Source organism: Globicephala melas, chromosome 8, assembly GCF_963455315.2.
Source record: "Globicephala melas chromosome 8, mGloMel1.2, whole genome shotgun sequence".
NCBI lineage: Eukaryota > Metazoa > Chordata > Mammalia > Artiodactyla > Delphinidae > Globicephala > Globicephala melas.
This window is the reverse complement of record NC_083321.1, coordinates 50,348,718-50,369,500: the sequence shown is the minus strand read 5'-3', so window position 1 is coordinate 50,369,500 and position 20,783 is coordinate 50,348,718. Positions and strand designations below refer to the sequence as shown.

The 20,783-nt window shown below is 36.5% G+C and overlaps 1 protein-coding gene across 5 annotated transcripts in view; it reads left to right on the top strand.

The window, feature by feature from the left end:
• The window catches only part of FCHSD2 (FCH and double SH3 domains 2), a 300,576-nt gene that overhangs the window by 146,045 nt on the left and 133,748 nt on the right, over window positions 1–20,783 (top strand). For all 5 annotated transcript variants that reach the window (XR_009564908.2, XM_030836180.3, XM_030836179.3 and 2 more), the window contains exons 6-8: window positions 5,580–5,713; window positions 9,785–9,839; window positions 10,708–10,836. Coding sequence is in view for 4 of the 5 variants with exons in the window: in XM_030836180.3 (XP_030692040.2) it covers window positions 5,580–5,713; window positions 9,785–9,839; window positions 10,708–10,836 (318 nt within the window). In the remaining variant the exon portion in view is untranslated. The remainder of the gene's footprint in view (window positions 1–5,579; window positions 5,714–9,784; window positions 9,840–10,707; window positions 10,837–20,783) is intronic.

Sequence of the window (20,783 nt, the reverse complement as noted above, 5' to 3'; positions counted from 1 at the left end):
CAGTTTACATTCCCAGCAACAGAGTACAGGGTTCCCTTTTCTCCACATCCTTGCCAACATTTGTTATTTGTGGTATTTTTGATGATAGTTGTTCTAACAGGTGTGAAGTCATATCACATTGTGGTTTTGATTTGCATTTTTCTGATGACTAGTGATCTTGAATATCTTTTCATGTGCCTGTTGGCCATCTGTATATCTTCTTTGGAAAATTGTCTCTTGACATCTTCTGCCCATTTTTGTAATCGGGTTGTTTGTTTTTTTGATATTGAGTTGTATGAATTGTTTATATATTTGAATTTTAACCCCTCTGTAAATTTTTTTTGAAGTCTTTGTTGAATTTGTTACAATATTGCTTCTGTTTTATGTTTTGGTTTTTTGGCCGTGAGGCATGTGGGATCTTAGCTCCCCCTCCAGGGATCGAACCCACACCCCCTGCATTGGAAGGTGAAGTCTTAACCACTGGACCACCAAGGAAGTCCCCCCTCTGTAACATTTTAATGGTCATGTTCTTTTTAAATTTTTCTCTACTTCGTCAGTTTTCTTTTATAACATTGGGGATAATTTTAGATACAATTATAAAGCGTCTGACTGTTGTGAAGATTATAATGAGAATTATATCATGGCTTTTTCTAAATCACTTTCTGTATGCTGACATTTGCTTATAAATCAAAACAAGAGCCACAATAATCTATGGCTTTTTAAAATTTAATCTATTCTCTTTTTTTAAATTGAGTTAAAATTGACATATTTCAGGTGTACAATGTAGTCATTTGATATTTGTGTATATTGCAAAATGATCACCTCAATAAGTCTAGTTAACATTTGTCGTTCTTATATTAAACTAGCTATGCTTTTATCCATATCTTTCTCATTTATACGAGAGTTTACCTTCCTTGAAATAATTGGGACTCACATTTGTATGATACTTTAGAGTTTGTAAACAGCTACCATATCCATTATAGTCTCATTTGATTCTCATGACAACCTGTTAGGTTTGTAAATATTATTATTTTTCAAATGATGAAACTGAGGCTAAGAATGTTAGAGAGACTTAGGTAGTAAATTATTGAGCAAGAACTTGAATATACTACTTCCTAATTCCAAATCGTATTCAATCCTTTAAAAATACTTGGAGTTTAATGTTTAAATAGGCTTACAGAAAAATATATACAACTTCTTTACCTCAGTAGACTATTTATAGATATTCCCTACTCCTTTACCTAATTAGTTTTTACAGTAGTTTTAATTAATACATGGATAATTTGCTTTAGGATATCCTGTTTTCTACATCCTCTATTTCCTAATTAATTGTTAATGTTTCTATACAAGCTTTTTTTAATAGAAACATTTTTTACTTCTGAATAAATTTTTCATTTACTCTGCTTTATTTAGTCATTCTTCTGTTTTATTACCACTAAGGTAATAAAAGTTAACTTTTTTAAAAGTTATTTTCTTTTCTTTTTCTTTCTTTTTGGGCGCACAGTGCGGCATTTGGGATCTTAGTTCCCTGACCAGGGATTGAACCTGCACCCCCTGCAGCTGAAGCACGGAGTCTTAACCACTGGATCACTGGGGAAGTCCCAAAAGTTATTTTCTTAGGATGAATTTCCAGGACAGGACTGCTGGGTCAGAGGATGTACTAGTTTGTAGGCCTTCAATGTATTGGTCCAAGTTACTTTTATTTTTATTCGTGTCTTCAAGTTATTGGCAAGTCTATCTATCCTAGTATCTGTCATACTCAGGAATCATACTTTTAATTTCTTTACTAGGATCCTGAATTTTAATATCCAAGTTTGTCATTTTGTATGATCCCTTAGCCCTAATGTACACTTACACATCCATTTCTCTGTCTGCTCAGTGCTGATAACTCTTGGGAAAGAGCTGGGCATATATCACATCAAGGCTTTTCTTAACGTAGTTATTATTAAGCTTGTTTTTAAGTATATGACTTAATCCACCTCAGAAAATTGGATTTATACAGAAGAAACTTACTTTAAAAGTTGGAAAGGAAGTCCTGTTCCTTTGCAAATTAAGTTTGATGACTTTTATTTAATAAATGTTTGATATTTTGTTATGTGCAGGCATTTTCCTTTGAAGAAGAACCCAGCTTACTCTCACTTGAAACAGTTCACCTGGGTGATGGAAACATTTGGTTGTCGTTTTAATGAATGCTAGGGAAGAAAGGATCACAAGAGATCTCTTCAGTGTGCACACAGGCTATCTCTAATACTGTTTGATAAACAGTATCTTAGAGACTTATGTAAAGGGAAAAAGCAAGTAGGAATAGAATCAACCAGAGTTTTCTGATGAGATTTTTGAGAAATCCTTTTAAAGATATGAACTGTCACAAAATTCATCTGATATTGTGGCACATATAGAAAGTAATTTAATTTAATAACCTTTTATAAATGAAAATGAATTAAGTAATCTCTATAAGATGTTTGGTTACCCGAGACTAAGGATAAATGTCCTTTAAAGGGTAGGGATATAAGGAGTGAGTGACTGTGTATTTATGTTTCTGTGTGTGTGTGTGTGTGTGTGCACACGCAGGTGTGCATGCATATGTGCTCATGTACAGGTACCCATGGTGTTCACTTTGTGTGAATATACTGAGATCCTGTCCACATGGTTTGCAGTCCTCAGGAAAACCTTTGACCTACTGTGTTTCGTTTCCTCTCAAAATATTCAAATTAGCAGACCCTTTCTTAATATTGCTTAATATCACCCTGGGACTCTTGGGCTTCCCTTCATTGATTAGTTTTCTGAGGCCAAGTTTCATTGTTTTGGATGAACATTTTGGATGTAGATACCTTATACCTGACTCCTCTTTTAAATAATCCATCCCATTTGCCCATTAAACACAGTTGTGTTTTTTCAGACCATGCCCCAGTTCCTAGTTAATATCTAATTGTAGCCATGGAGCATTCTTTCAGCTCTTCACACATGCAAACATGGCATTATTGGGATGTTTAGCACTTCTCTATGGGAGTGTCAGGTTGTCACGGTATTATTTAGTAAATAAGAGATTTGTTTATGATAAGGACTATTAAAAATTAAAGATTTGTTGCAAGATAAAAGCTTACTATTTTAGTATGTCTATATAATGAAACATTATTCAGCCATAAAAAGGCATGAAGAATTAGTACATGATACAACATAGATGAACCCTGAAAACATTATGGAAAGTGATAAAAGATGTATAAGGCTATGTATTATATGATTCCATTTAAACAGAATGTCTGGAATAGGAACTTTATGAATACAGAAAGTAGAGTAGTGGTTGCCAGGGGCTAGGGGGTAGGTGGAAATGGGAGTGACTGCTAATGGGTATGGGGTTTCTTTTTAGGGTGATGAAAATGTTCTGGAATGAGACAGAGGTAATGGTTGTACAACCTCGTGAATATCCTAAAAACCACTGGGGTTTGTGAGTTATATGTCAATTCTTTTAAAGCTTACTATTTTAAGATAAAGTAACTCTGTGTGAAACCTTAAAAACATGGTTATCACAAAACTAGGGTGCATACTATAATGGATTACATGGTAAATTCACTGTATGACTTTGGGTAAGTTGTTTAACCTCTTTAAGTCTGTTTCTTCATCTTAAAATTGGACTAATATGAATACTTTTATCACAGAGTTGTTTTGAGGACTAAATGTGTTGTAATACCTATAAAGTGCTGGACATAGTGTATTGTGCTTGTGCAGTGCACATAGGGAGTCTTCTTAAATGTAACTAAACATTCAGACTCATGAGTATCGTAGGCCACACCTGGCATGAGGTTTACTTAGAAGGACATTAGGACAGGGAACACAGTTAAGCAGCAGGGCGGCATCCTGCATTAGTAGAATTAATTCTCCCACCAGTATGCTTCAGTCTACATAGCTAATCAGAGTTATTCTGTTTGGTCCCCAGGCGACAGGTCTGGGACAAGGAAATGAGACTCACATGTGCAGGGGTAGCCGCAGACTCTAAAGGAGAGGAAAACCTTTTATTACAGCTCTATAGACAGAGCTTCCAAGGTCCCTGCAAGGGACATGTCCAGATACAGGAATCACCATACTCACAGAAGCCCAAAGCCAAGACTTCTCCATCAAATATTTATAGTTCATTTGTAGTTTCTCCCAAGTTGATGCAATTTACCCATCAGGTGAATTCATATTTATACGTAGTGTTGCTGAATAACCCAGTTGACGTTGTGTCTTAGTCAGGTTTCTGTTGAAACACAGGCCTTGGAAGTTAAGGGTCCAGTTTTCATGCAGCGGGGAAAGAGGTGTTTTTTTGTTTTGTCTTGTTTTACCCTTTATTCACAGCCTGACACTTATTAAGTGCTCAGTAAATGTACCCATAGGGAACCTTCCAGATCTCTCACGTCCTGTAAAGTAGTGAAACTCTAGCCTATATGTCACATGTCTAAGTTTATTTGTGCTTTATCCTTGCTTTTCTGATATCCTTGTTCTATTCCACACTGCTCACCGTGGCAAAATAGTCCCTTACTTACCAATGTCTCTTCCTGCTTTGCTGTGTTTTTTCAGTCTGAATCATGCACTGACGATGCTATTCCAGGCTCAGAAGTTTTTCAATGGGGGCTGCCCTGAACTGGCCTCAGACTGGTGAAACTTCTCAGTGGTTTGTTTCAAACTGGGGAAAATAATTCCCCCTTTGGATATCCAGAAGGGTCCCAAAGCAGTGTTACTTTGGCCCCATTGTGTTATAAGAGTTTATTTGTTAAGTATTTCTTTAAGTTATTATGTCTGTCTCTTCTCCTAGAATCTGTATGTGTATCCAAAGAGTTGAGTTGGGGATAGTTTTGAGTAATAATTGTTATGTGGTACCCAGGTTTCTTGCTTCTCTCCTTCATCTTGGGCTTATCCTGTCAGACTTCTCAGATTTCTTATTTATTTATATTTTTGGCTGTATTGGGTCTTCGTTTCTGCGCTCGGGCTTTCTCTAGTTGTGTGGAGTGGGGGCTACTCTTCGTTGCAGTGCGCTGGCTTCTCACTGGGGTCGTTTCATTTGTTGTGGACCACAGGCTCTAGGCACATGGGCTTCAGTAGTTGTGGCTCGCGGGCTCTAGAGCGCAGGCTCAGTAGCTATGGCTCATGGGCTTAGTTGCTCTGTGGCCAGACTTCTCAGATCTCAATCCTCCTTTCCCAGAAGTGAATCCTTCAGTACCCTTTGTACCATCAGTTCCCCAAACATATAGAGAAACTTTATTAATATTATGAAGATTACAGAATTGCTTTAATCTTTTGCCTTTATTGCTATGCTCCAACACTAAGAGCATTTTCACTGTTGCTCTTCTTATGCCTTAGCTTAATAATGTCAGTTATCAGCAGCACTCAGAGGTTATTTCTCAAAGCAGAGTTGTTAAGCAAACTGTGACACTATTCGATACATTACTTGAGATGGGAGTACCAGCTGTTCACTGTATTTCAGTTTGCAATTTGAAGGGTACTAAAAGTGCTGATTCTTCTCCTGGGTTTCCATCCTGAGGGCATAGTGCATAGTTCTTAGGGCAAACTCATTTTCTGTAAGCCTGAAGACTAAAATCATAATAATTGCACTTTGTATTTTACAGTGTGTGGACCAGTTGACAAAGATCCAAACTGAATTGCAAGAGACAGTGAAAGATTTAGCTAAAGGCAAAAAGAAGTACTTTGAGACTGAACAGATGGCTCATGCAGTACGAGAGAAAGCTGACATCGAGGCAAAGTATGTGTCTTAGCATTTCTGAAAAAGTGATTATACAAATAAATGTTATTTTTGCCAGTACTTTGTTTTCTGTTAATACAGGGCATAGAGTCATTCTTAGGTTATATTGGTTTCATTGGACCTATAAATGTTACATACTTGAGATAAAATTTTCTTTTATATTAGTTGATTTTTATTTAAATTAATGTAAGCAAAATGGGAATATTTGATCAGTCAGTTTTCACATTAAATTGAATTTTGAAAAGGAAAGAAGACAGATGATCATGGTATTGGAAGCTTAGCAGAAGTCTGGTTAAAGTTGCTATGGTGTCTAAATATCAGGGTTTTAGAGTCTCAATTTTCTCATGCCAGAGTAAATCAGTTGTAGTCGAAAATCCTTGATCTTCAGTATGCCTTTGAAGGACTATGGACGCATCAAGTGAGTAAGACCACTGACCTCAGTATAGAAACCTTGCCCCAGAATTTCTCTTATATGAAGTTCTAACGTATATAATTTTTAATGTATGCTTTAGGAACTGTGTGTGAATTTTACTTTCAATATATGTAAATTAAAAGTCCTTTATTTTGAGAATAATTAGGAAAAGAAGGAACTGGCAGTTTATAACAAAGAAATGCAAAGCTAGCAGTAGAGATTTTTGCAATGACAACTTGAGGAAAGATGAAAATTTTTTAAGAAAAAATAAACCTGTGTTATAGAATGGGATTCTGAAGATGTCTCTGAGGAAAGGTGAGACTCCCGTTCGGTGAGCTCACTGATGGAAAATGTAGGAGTTTGAACGCCTAGTCATGAAATCAGAAAGGTTATGAACACTTGTACAGACTAGGAAGGAGTCAGGGTTGTCTTTCTAATATACTTTTTTATCTGCAGGAAATTAAGCAATCTCATAGGCATCTTGTGAAAATTTAGGGGCTCCTGGAAAGTTTATTTTGTCCCAAGGGATGTCCCAAATGAATACTCATAAAGTGTTTAATGTTACTGGAAAACATATTTAATATTTCCCTAACTTAGTTTATCTTTATTATTTTATTTTTATAAGCATACAAATATTTCCTGTACTTTCATAGAGTCAGTGAACCCATCTTCCCAGTTAGACCTGAAGTTTTTAGATTAGGTGCTTTCCGTTAGGAATATCCTTTCATGGTGGTTCTTAAGAACTTGTTTTTTAAAATGCTCAGGGATTCTAGAACAGAGAATTGACAGATTTGTAGAGCATATGTAAGTACCTACTTTAGCCAAGGTCCACAGGGTGAAAATGAGGACAATTTTGGGGCTGTTCCTGAGAAGTGTGGATTTGACAGGATCTAATTCACAGGTGCTGATAACAAGAAACTGCCTTCAAATATAGCCCAGATTCAAAGGGGATACAGCAAATTAGACATTTAATTCAATGTGTAACTTTTCTGGAAAATTAATTCTACAACAGAGAGAGAAATGCCTCTTTATCTTAATTCACTCACTAAGTGTTTATTGAATGATTACTCTATATCGGGTACTATGGATACAGAGATGAGGTAGGTAAGTTTTGCCCTCAAGAAGTTTAAAGCCTAGAATTAAAAACAAACGTGTTTTAAAGTAGATTTATGATTTGTTTATTCACGGTAAACTTAAAGAAGTTAAGTACCTAAAGTCACTCACCTAGTAATTAATTTATTTTAGTAGTTGTGTGAAAACACTTTTATGTAAGCATAGAAAATAGATTAATTTTGCCTAATGAAAAAGGAAACCTTTATAGAAAAAAGTGATGTTTGGACACAGTTCTGAAGAATGGTTTTTCTAAGTAGAGATGAGGGCTTCCCTGGTGGCGCAGTGGTTGAGAGTCCGCCTGCCGATGCAGGGGACACGGGTTCGTGCCCCGGTCCGGAAAGATCCCACATGCTGCGGAGCGGCTGGGCTCCTGAGCCATGCGCGTCTGCAACCACAACCACAAAAAAAAGTTTGTAGCTAAGTCGAGATGAGAAGGAAGATCAGGAAGGGGAATGAAAACTGGGCTGTATATATTGGGTTGACCAAAAAGTTCCTTCGGGTTTTTCCGTAAGATGTTACGGAAAAACCCAACCGAACATTTTGGCCAACCCAATAGTTTTTTTATTTTTATTTTTATTTTTTTGTGTGGTACGCGGGCCTCTCACTGTTGTGGCCTCTCCGGTTGCGGACCACAGGCTCCGGATGTGCAGGCCCAGCGGCCATGGCTCACGGGCCCGGCCGCTCCGCAGCACGTGGGATCCTCCTGGACGGGGGCACGAACCCGTGTCCCCTGCATCGGCAGGCGGACTCTCAACCACTGCACCACCAGGGAAGCCCTAACCCAATCGTTTTGATAGGTGATTTGACAGATAGAGATGTGTACATTAGGAGAGAGCATAGAAGGAAGGATACAGTTTGAAGGGATGGCTGAGTTCCACTTTGAATATGTATGTTCTGATAAATATGTGGGACCGTGGAGATTTGGTAGAGGGTTATATATCTGACTCTCAGATGAGAATTTGGGCCTGAAGATCTTGCTTTGGGGGTCAGTTGCATATCAGATGATAGTTAAAGAGATGAAAAAAATCATATATAAAATGAGATGAGAAGTTGAGTTTGGAAACCTAAGGAACATTAACATATGGAAGGTAGGTGAGGAAGAGGAGTATGTAGTATGGTTCATTGTATGTATTTTGTTTGCTCTAGATAATAATCTTTGAGGGCAGGAACTGTATTATTTTACCTATTACTAGTACCTTCTTTATTACCACAAAAGGATTGTATGAGGATTAGAAAATGAAGCAGAAGCCAGAGATTTGAATCCTTATATTGGAAAATCCAGATGCAACTCAGACTATTTAGATAATGGCTACAAAAAAAGTCGAAATGAGTATACCCCAAACAGAGTCTTTCTTAACCCTGAACAAGCGCTCTCAGATTTTAAAGTCTGTGGCCTTTGCTTTTCTAGATCAAAATGAATAGGACCCCCATCAAATATGAATATGGCAAGGTAGAAAAATAGCAGGAGTCTCTTAGACCCAGCTTTTTTTTTAGTAGTGGAGTAGTTGGAATGCATGTTTGTACGTACGTCCTTGAATGTTTCTCTCTTGCTAGAAAGTTGAGGGCTGCTTTTTCTGTCCTCACATTTGCTCTGCAGAGACTGGCTTGCTCTGTCTTCCAATACCAAACGGTCTGCAACTTTATTTCATATTATGGCATAGCTTCCAGCACATTCATTGACTTTTCCCATGGCAATCACCATGACACTGCAGTCAAGACAAACATTGCAGCTTCAGAAATTACTGGTTGTGGGGAATGTTGGTTGTTCCTTAGCATTTTTCTCCTTATGGTTCTCTCTAGTTGTTTGCATAAAGCCAAGATATTTTAATTACTGATTGTTAGATTATGGTTCCCCTCCCGAGCTGAGAGGGATTGAGGGAAATAAGGACACCAGAAAAGAGAAGCTTAAATAGAACAAAATCATATTAGGGCAGAAAGTCCAAGGGCTTTATCTCTGTGTTCTGAATACTATAGATACGTTAAGAGTGGAGGGAGCACATAGGCAGGCACCCAAACAAGAAGAACTTTTAATGGGAGATGTGATGGAATTAAGGTCTTTGTAGAGCCTGGTCAGTATCATACAGTAGATTGCATTCCTGGCATTGGCACATTCCTGGCACATGGCCCTGAAAGCCTGCTAATCTTTGTCTCCATAGGTTGGTTATCCATGGGCTTCTTTTAAGCTTCCTTGCGGAAATTAAAGTATGTGCAATTGTATGATACTGGGAATAATCTATAGTTTGTTGACTCTTGTTTATTAGGAGATACCAACATATTGGATTCGTCAAATTGTATTTTTGTCATTCAGGATATTTTAATTTTATTAATCCCACTATTTTCTGTTTCACCATGATATTAAATTCTTCCTGTAGTAAAATAAAAGAAAATAATCATTGCTTTTGGTTTTCCATTTATTTAGTTCTCTTTTAGAATAGTGTCACGGGGAAAGGTCACTTTTTTAAAAATTTAGTAATTATAATACTTAATCATTTTATTATGATGTAATTTGATAATTTTATTAACATACTTTTCTATTTTTATTATAGATCTAAACTTAGTCTTTTTCAATCAAGAATCAGTTTACAGAAGGCAAGTGTAAAGGTGAGTTTTTGAAAACTGTATTTCACAATTGAGAAACCTTAGCTTAAAAAAAAAAGAATTGGGCCTTTTGAGGGTGCAGTTCAATTATTTCCATCTGATTTCCATTTAGAGAAGCATTTTAAAGTCATTAGGGAAGAACTTTTTTTCCCAGTTCATGAGGGTTTTTCAACTAAGTGTCAGCACTTTGGATACTCCCTGCTTCTCAAGATTGCTTTAGAGATAAGTTTCTATACCTAACCTGCTTAGGTAGCCTGTTGTCTTCAACACTTAGTCCAAGAGACTTTAACAAGTCCATGGGCTTTAGAAAGCTCAATAAAATCCATTTCACTCAGATTTATACCTCTGAGCAGATATTTCGGGCCAGATGGAAGTGAATTTTTCCTGTGGGATCCTCAAGCTGTAGAATACCTGATAAATAAGCTTAGTGACCTACCTTTGTCTGCCTGGCTCCCAACTAGCATGCATTTCTTTTGGCACATTAGGGGGTGCTGATTTTTTTTCAAACTGTTTTCTAACTCCAGCAGATTTACCCAAGTCTTTGAAGATAAGGGACTTACTTAATTTGAGAACCTTTATCTTCCCATCATAAAAAAATGAGCAAAACATTATGAAGTTCTCTCAAAAGCTTTGGAAATTCTTAAAGTGTAAATAACAAATATTTGAAAGCACTCTTACTGTGTCAAACAGTTCTAGTCACTGTTTATTTAATTCTTCAATAGTGTTGAAGAATTTTTATATGCATATAAATGTTTCTCTACGTGGTCATCTTTACTCTTGTTGGGGAGCCAACTAAGAGTGGTATCCTCATATGTTTTTCAGTACAGTATCAGTTTGCACTGACTTTTTCTTTTCTCTTACTATGTTTTAGTTAAAAGCCCGGCGATCGGAGTGTAATTCCAAAGCTACCCATGCAAGGAATGATTATCTTCTTACATTAGCGGCAGCAAATGCACACCAGGATCGCTACTATCAAACAGATTTAGTTAACATTATGAAGGTAATACAGCCTTAATATCTGTGGTAATATTGTATCATTAAAGACAAAACAACTCATGAGTTGACTGTTGGGTGTATGAGATTGAGTCTATACAATAGCAGCCAAGCTACCTCTCATTTTGTTGGAATATACTTGGTGTTGTTTAGGTGACCTCTGTTTCATGTAATCTGAATTAATTTTAGCTTAAGAAAATGTTTAAAGCCAAATCATAGTAAAAGATTGTATTATTCCCTAGCAGCAGCAGATATTTACTGTATAGTGGTTATTAATATATGATTATTTTTTAAAAGCTTAGCTTTTTAAAATTTTATCATTTTATGCTTAATTGATAGGTAAACTTGTGCATTAATATTTTATGAGGTGCCTGTGGGTAAAACAAGAGAAAATGTAACTCGTAGTTATATGAAAATGTCTCTACCCTGAAATGTAGGGTTACAGTTTCTTGTATGACAAAATTCGATCTTGGTCTTTCTCTGTTTATACACCTATATGTATCTTTAACTTTAACTCAAGTAAAGGACAAAGGGTGGAGGAGCAGAAAACTTTTTTAACATGCTGCCAGGTTTGCCCTCACTGCTGATAGACAAGTTCTGCTTTGAATTGTATCTCATTCTCTCCTGTTGTCTCAAGGACCCAAACTTTTGATTATTCTATCTTTATTTTCAACCCATCCCTCTCAAATGTATTGTTCTTAATGACTGTTCAACCACATTGCTTTCATTGAATTGCTTGCTTTACGAATCAGAGGTGTTGAGAACGGGGTGCAGCAGGAATGGGCGCTCTTTTTTTTCTGCAGTGCCTCTGGAAAAGAGATAAACTCTGTCCAGAAACTACGAGTTCTTTCCTTGAAAGTAGAGACAGGACATTTACTGGAAACTTTAAGGAAAAATGGAGGGATGGAGAGAGTAAAACTGAACTAAAAAGTATCGTATTGCAAAATTTTTTATTTCCTTTTTGTTTATTGTCTGAAATCCCCTTTCCTGGCTTCTATCCTGTTCTGACTTCTGCTGGTTAGGATACAGGTGGTAAGAGAGACAAGGGATTGTTTTGACATCCCAGATGAGAACTCTGCATACATTTTCCCATAAAATGTTGGACCTAAAGGTTTAGACATTTTAGTATCTTATTAGGTGTTACACAGTGCTTCAGACTTACAAGGACCAACTGGAGACTTGGCCTCCCAGTATAACCTGGTGTCTCTAGGGAAATATATATATACTCAGTTTCAAACAACTCCTTTATTAAAAAAGATTTTTAATACAGCTCACATTTAAGTTTGTAATTCCCCATATACCATCTGCTATTACAGCAAAGCTGTTAACTATATACTTTCCCCTTTGCATATTTTTAAATGAACACTGTATTAGTTTAAGCATCAGCAAAAATAAAATCTTTATTTTTTATTATTTTTTATTTTTTTATTTTTTCGGTACGCGGGCCTCTCACTGTTGTGGCCTCTCCCGTTGCGGAGCACAGGCTTAGCAGCCATGGCTCACGGGCCCAGCTGCTCCGCGGCATGTGGGATCCTCCCGGACCGGGGCACAAACCCGTGTCCCCTGCATCGGCAGGCAGACTCTCAACCACTGCACCACCAGGGAAGCCCCATCTTTATGTTTTTTAAATTGAATCCACAGCCAAAAAAGATCTCTTTCCTAAAACCCTATGGTCTTTTATAAACCAGGAAAGGTACAGAATTATTTGGGGGATCTACCCCCTGCCAGGATCAAAGAGGAGGTTAATGGGCCTAGCCAGCAATCAGATTATGTATCTTTGAACTTACTTTGAAGTCCTTATGCACCTAGGCATTTGATCATCATTGGGTAGGTTATGCTTCAGATTACTCGTTTCATGAAACATTAGAGGGTACTGAAATGATTAAAAAAAAAAATAGAGGCAGGAATCCCTCCTATCCCTTAAAAATAGGAAAATATATTCTCAATTTTCATGTTGTATGTGTTCATTCATTTTCTTCCGCATGCTTATTCATAGTCTGCAGTATTGGAAAACTCCCATTAATGCTGTTAACTACTTAGTAAGTTTCTGTCATTGAAATGACAGTGGTCGTTTAGCAGCTGTCTTGGTAAGGTCTATTTTCTGGATTTTTGTTAAAGTTATAATGCCTTAAGTAGAATCTTTTTTTAAATATTTATATGAATAGCTTGGAAACAGGAGATTTGAGTCATTGATTTCATCATACACATTTAATAGTCACTTAGAGTGTAGTAGCTATGCTAGGCTTTGGGAAGAAGCAAAAATGAACAAGACACTCTTCTTATCCTCAAAGAGCTCAGTCTAGTCAAAGAGAGAGATACATAGAAATGATTACAAATTAGAATAATGAAATCACTTACTGCCAGAGGACCATGGTTAGTAGTAATAGCAGCTATATATATATATTTTTGATTGCTTGGTATTATCCTGGCATTATCCTGATCACTTTGGGCATATTATCCTATCTCATTTTCTTCTTTATCCTGGTTAGAGTATATGGTTCATTATTTAAATAACACACTAGCCTATAAATGAAATGAAATGAAATGAAATGAAATCCCAGCTCTGGATGAACCACTTTCTCTATATCTGCATCTAAGTAGCCAAGCACTGTTGAAGAAAACTTTTCAACAGAACAGATTCATGATTATAAATTAATGTAGAACCAGTATCAAATGGACCCTCAACACTGCTCAGATATCCTACTGTATTTCCCTGGTTGACTTTCTCTACTATTTTCAACAATTTTTTCACCTTTTTCCCTTCTCCTCAAATCTGACTTACCCCTTTTCTTTCACACTTAGCAAGTGGTCTTTCTTCCTAATTTACAGAGAAAATAGAAACCATTAAAAGGGAACTCCATTATTGTCCCATTACAGGCTTCATCTGTGTTCAAGACTCTTCCAAAGAGTCTCAATAACTATCTAAAGATGACTGTTTCACTTCAGCTTTGGATCATATCTCATTCCCTCCTGCCTTCTCAGGGATTTATTAAACAATTGATTATTTTTTTCCTTATATTTCTTGGACGTTCTATTCTTACATTAACAGTTGATAGGATCTTAGTGATGACAGCCCTCAGTATGTCTTGTGTTACTCCTCTAATCTGGATTAATTGCCCTCTGTGTCCCATGTAATGCAGTTATTCTGGGACCTTCCTTTGTCTCTCTCCTATGTTGGATCTCCAGCTGTCTGTATCACATCTTTTTTCTTGGTTTACTTTGTTCTTTGGTGGAATATCCTCCAGTATTTTCTTGAGAAACTGGGCATGGGAGGTAAGTTTTTTGAGATACTGTGTTATAAAGATGTCATTTTTCTGTGCTCATACTTGGGTATAGAATTAAAGGTTAAAAACAATTTTTATTCAAATGTTGAAGACAATTCTTCGTGTTTTCTTGTTTCCTGTGTTGGTACTGAGAACTCCAAACCATCTGATTCTTCATTCTTCATATCTGATCTAGTGTTTTTTCTTTTTAAAAGCTTATGAAATATTATCAATATGTCCTTTGATTCTTAAATTAATTCTTCCCTTTTTTCTCTTTCTAGAATTCTAATTATTAAGATGTTGGACTTAATTATTCTGGAATTCTAATTATTAAGGACTCCTGGTCTAGTCCTTCAACTTTCTTTTTTCTATTATTGTTCTTTGTCATTATGCTCTACTGTCTGGGATACCTCTTCAGCTTTATAGATCAACTCTTTTATTAAGTTTTTAATTTTTTAAACATGGTTTTAATATCCTTTTGTTCCCTGAATGTTCTTTTTTTATAACAGATTTTTGTGCTTTATCTTCTCTTTTTAATTCTGGTGGTCTCAATAACAGTATTTATTTTAAAGTTTTCTTTTCCGTGCATAGTCTCTCTTTTAGCCTGTGGGTAGGACTTGTCAACTTTGAGCTTCACTGTAGGGTGTTCTCGTGGACCATTTGTAGGGGAAACTGTAATGTCAGTATCCTTGTATCTCTCCTCTTGAGTTGGTCAGAACTCCTTCTTTGCTCCCTTCATCATTTCTTCAGATCTCTTTTCTTGTGTTGTTTGCTGAGGAAGACTTCCATGATCTCCTTAACCCAGTTACACTCCCACCCAATATGATGGTCTCATAAAATGGTTTATCTCATCTTTGAAGTACTTAACATGGTTGTAGTTTTACCTGTATCTGTGTGATTATGTGATAAATGCCTTATCTCTCACTTAACTATACATTCCGTGAAGGCAACGATTGTGTCTGTATCACTTGAGACTCCATCCTTGCTACCTAGTACAGTGTTTGATTCCTAATATGTGCTAAATGTTTGTAAACTAATACATATTGAAGAATGAATGAATGAATGAGTGAATGAAGAATCAATCTCATTTTAATCCTTGCAGGATGAATCATTCCCATTTTACGTATGAGGAAACTATGACAAAGCCTGTATTCAACTCTGGCAGGTCTCTCTGCCTTCAGAGCTGGTGCCATTAGTTCTTTAAATAATACCAGCTTATTGGACTTATTTCCTTTTTCCTTGTTAAATATGGGATAATCCTGCACTATCTTATCTCCTTTGGCTTCTGTGAGGAGCAAATGAGATAATGAAGAGTGTTTTTGTTAATTTTGAAACTTGTTTATACACGTTATATATTGTCCTATTAAGTAACAGAAATTCTATTACTCTGTTTTAAATAAATCTTGTTTTCGAGGAGGGGGAGAGCGTAGAAGAGACCTCAAATGCTTGGGAGTGAGAGTGGAACAACTGTTTGGGTGTCTAACATTGTTGGGTTCTCTGTCTAGGTACCCAGAATACATTATTTCATTTAGTTTTCATAACATCTTTCAAGGTAAATATCATTATCCCTGTTTTACAGGTCAGATAGCGGAGGCTCAGTGAGGTTCAGTTAATGTATATAATAGCCAGGACTTAAATCAAGGTCTCTGTAACTTCATACCCTGTATTCTTTCCTAGATTTCATGCTGTGTTCTTTTCTACCTACCATTCCAATCTTCTTGTTGGTAAAATTTAGTATAATAAGTGGTAGCGTACTATAAATATCATAAATTCTGAGAGAACTGTAGAATAAAATTAACAATTGAAAATGGCAGATTGTCCCCTGTTCTAATTATTCTAAAGAGTAAGATCATGTCAGTTTCTAAATAAAGTATTTAGACAGGTTCTCCAAGGAATATTTTGTATTCCTTATGCCAGTACTGATTAGCGTGGATACTAAATATATTACTCTGTGTCTGTATATTATCAGGCAAGTTTTTTTCAAACTCGAAACTAAAACAACAATGACAAAAAACAAAAAACTATTGCTAAGCCATGGAAACCAGATAACTGATTTCATCAAATCTATAGAAAGCAGTTCAGCTGACTGTTGGGAGGTAAGGTAGTTTGTTCCTCAAATGTTCCTTTTTTGTAGTGTATTCTTGTGCAATATATAAACTGATATTTTTACTTTTAGAAGCTTGTGGAATATTTTCTTAGTGGTTTGGATGAGGAAGGATGAAGTATAATGCATCATACTAGAAAAGGGAACAAATGTCAAATCTAATGAAAGACTTTCTGAAAAGCTTAACACTAGGTCCCTATCTCTAGACAAATGTTTAGTGGAAGCTAAACATATCTGGACTACTTGATAATTGGGCAAAGTAATAAAAGGTGAACATCTTTATATGTGACAAATATAGAAAATATGATAATATGGCATATCTTTTACAGACATTTGTCTTGGTTAAATGAAGAGAAAGTCATTATTGGTATCCAAGTCTTTTATTTTTAAAGGCTTTTCTGGCTAAAGCACTAATTATTCCGAAAGTCTTCTTCATTCTCGTGTAGCATTTTTAACTCTCATCTTCTTGATTTTAAGTCATAACTCTTCTGGTTTCCCTGCCATCTCTCTAGCTGTTGTGCTTCTGACCCACCTAGTAATGTTTGTTAACTTAACAAATTAACATGGAAGTCCCCAAATCTCAAGATTGGCTCTCTGCTTCTCTTACTTTACATACTCTTTCTTTCAGAGAGTAATTATTTGGCTCTATTTTTATTAATATTGTATGATTCTCAGATCTGTATGTAACCTTGCCCTTATAATTATCCGTATGTTTGCCTTTCCTTCAGTGGCTGAAACTTTCTAAGCTAGAGGCAACTCTGTTTCCCATTGTTCCCTTGAATAAGTACCCCCTTCTAGGTTTCAGGTGACAACTGCTGACAACAGGTGCACTGTCAAATACAATAGTCCTTAGGTACCTGTGACTATTTAAAATAATTAAGTATAAGTAAAATTTTTAATTCTGTTCTTCAGTCACAATAGCCACATTTCAAGTGCTCAAAAGTGACGTAGGTAGTGGCTACCATATTGAACAGTGCAGATATAGAATATTACCATCATCACAGAAAGTTCTGTTGGACAGCAGTGGACTAAAGCTTATTTAGTTTTTGCTTGTTTTCCTCCCTTCCTCCTTTATCTGGCTATCACTAACACTGATGATCATTTTCCCCAATAACCATAACCATGATTGTATTCGTATTATTTCAGAATTAATTGCTTCTTCATTTGCACTGTATACCTTGAAATCAAACAGAGGTTGGCAAACATTTTCTGTAAAGGACCTAATAGTAAATATTTTAGGCTTCTCTGTCACAACCACTCAACTCTGATGTTGTAGGATAGTCATTGACAACATGTAAACAAATAAATGGCTGTGTTCCAATAAAACTTTATTTATAAAAATAAGCATCAGGCTGGATTTGGCCCACAGGCCTTAGTTGCAGACCCTTGGTATAGAACTTTAAAAACTATATACGAAAATTTCTAAATATATAAATACATTCAAAGAAAAATTAAATGAATACCCATTAACTCACCACTCAGCTTCAGAAATGAAACTCTGCTAATAAAATGGAAGCCTCCTGTATGACTACTCCCAAAACATCCCTCTCATCCACCACGTTGTAACCACCACTCTGACAATATATTGTATTGTCTTAGATGGTATTGTACCCTGTAATATTCTGCAACTTGCTTTTTTCCCACTGAACATTATATTTCTTGAAATTCATCAATATGGATTTTTAACCTTATTTATTACCATTTTGCTATTTAGTATTTCATTGTCTATGTATCATAAATTACTTATCCATTTTCTTAGCTGAAAGTTTAGTTGTTTTGGTTTTATTCTTATAAACAATGCTGCTATCAACATTCTTGTATGTGTCTCTTGGTGTATTTATGCAAGAATTTCTTAAGGAAATATCCATAGGAGTGGTGTGAATCAGCAGCTTTACCAAAGAGGGCCAGATTGTGTTACAGCACTTTTTATTATACCTTTTAATACTGTTAGTGTGTTATGTTAAACTCAGCAAATATTTGAGTGTATATTTGGTGATACGCATGGTGATACAGAGATAAATTGGACATGAGCCATATGAGCAGTGAGCCAGAAACAAGAAGGTTATAATTCTCTAGAGCAGCCCCTAAAGGGTATATGGAATATGAGGTGATGCATCCTTTCCCCTGCTATATTGTTTATATTATGGTTGGCTCCCTGTGACACAAAATATTAGGATACTTCTTGGCCATTTTTACCAAACTTCTAAAGCAGTGATTTTAAAATATTTTTAGCAGTTGAACAACTGCTACAGACTCCTACATGGAATCCATATACATAAAGCAGATAAAAGGGAAGCTTTTTTTAAGTCAACTTTATTAAGGTATAATTAACAGACAATAAAATGCATCTATTTTAAGTATACAGTTGGTTGAGGTTTTTAAAAATATTTGTTTATTTATTTATGGCTGCGTCGGGTCTTAGCTGCAGTACGTTGGATCTTTGTTTCGGCATGGGGGATCCTGTGCTGTGGCACACGGGCTCCTTGTTGCGGCACTTGAGCTTCTCTCTAGTTGTGGCACGCAGGCTCTCTAGTTGTGGCACACATACTCAGTAGTTGTGGCGCATGGGCTTAGTTGCCCCATGGCATGTGGGACCTTAGTTCCCCAACCAGTGATTGAACCAACATCTCCTTAGAAGGTGGATTCTTAACCACTGGACCACCAGGGAAGTCCCCAGTTGGTTGAGTTTTGACAAGTGTATATACCCATGTAATCACTTTCATAATCACAATCAATATTTAGAATATTTCTACCCCCCAAAACTTCTCTCTTGCTCCTTTGCAGTATATTCAATTTGTATCACTATATAACAGATTGACACAGACTTAGAGACTTTAAACTAACCCCATTTATTATCTCACAGTTCTGTAGGTCAGAAGTCCAGGTGGGCTCAGCTGGGTTCTCTGCTTAGGATCTCACAAGACCAAAATTCAAGGTGTCACCTGCTCTGGGTTCTCATCTGGAGCCTCTTGAGGAGAATCCAATTCGAGGATCATTCAGGTTGTTGGCACAGTCCTGTTCCTTGTGGTTATAGGACTTAAGTCCTTTTTTTTGCTTACTGGCTGTAGGCTGAGGGTCACTTCTCAGCTCTTAGAAGTTATGCTCAGGTCCTTTGCACATGACTCCCTTCATGTCCAAACTAGCACAGAATCCTTTTCAGTTTTTTTCAATCTCTGCTTTCTCTTTTGCTACTAACTAGAGAAAATTCTCTGCTTCTTAAGGGCTTTTGTGAATAGATTAAGTCCACCAGATAATCTCCCTTTTACTATGTAACATAACATAATTGTAGGAATGATGTCTCATAGTCATGTGTTCTGTCCACACTAAGATTTTATAAGGGCAAAAGACATTGGAATCATCCTATAATTCTGCCTACCTCAGCAGTCTTGCATATATTTTGTTAAATGTATTCCTAAATATGTCAGTGTTACTATAATTTATGTTTTAATTTCATCTTTCAATTCTTTTTATTAATATTTAGAAATACAGTTGATTTTTACATATTGACCTGTCCAGTTGCTGTGTTACTCTGCATAACAGATTATTGTAAAGTTTAGTGTCTTAAAATAGCATCAGCATTTATTCTGCTCTTGAATCTGTACTTTGGGTAGGGCTCAGAGGGGTTAATTTGTCTCTATACCATTCCATAGCAGCTAGAGCAGCTCAAAGGCTAGGGGCTGAATTCTTCTGAGAGCTTACTTTCTCATATGTTTGGTGATTGATGCTCCCTGTTGGCTGGGACCTTGCTGGGGCTATTGGCTGGAGCTGCTGCACTCGGCTTCTCTGTGTTGCCTGGGCTTTCTCACAGTGTTGTGTTTGGGTTCCAGAGACAAATATATGAGTGAGGCAGGGAGGCTGACCAGACACAGGTAATATTGCCGTTTATGAAATTGTCTCAGAGGACGTAGAGTCTTCTGCATTCCATTCATTGAAAAAGTTACAAAGTTCTATCCAGTGTCAAGAGGGATTGATGGGATAGATTCTACTTCTTAATGGGGGGGAAGGGGGGGAGGAGGCATAGTTATGGAAGAACATATGGCACCAGAAATATTGCTGTGGCTTTTTTTGCAAATGCAGTCTGCCATATGACATTGTATCCTACAGTTCCTAATTTCACTTATTAGTTCTAGTAGCTTTTTTGTGGATTCTTTACGGATTTCAGTGATCATGATCATGTCAAATCAAATATAGTTTACTTCTGTCTTTCTAATCCACAAACCTTTTTATTTCTTGCCTTATAGCATTGGCTAGGATTCTTAGTATAGTGTTGAATAGAAGTGGTAAGAATGGACATGCTTGCCTTGTTCTGAGATCTTTTGGGGAAAGAAAAGTGAGAAAACTGACTTTCTAATTATTCTGGTAAAGTATACATAACATAAAATTTACTATTTTGACCACTTTTATATGTATAGTTTGGTGATGTTAAGTACATGCACAATGTTATGCAACCATCACCACCATCCACCTCCAGAACTTTTCAATCTTCTCAAACTGAAACTCTGTACCTATTAAACAATAACTCCCCATTCTCCTGTAGCCCCCTGGAAACCACAATTCTACTTTCTGTCTCTACGAATTTGACTACTG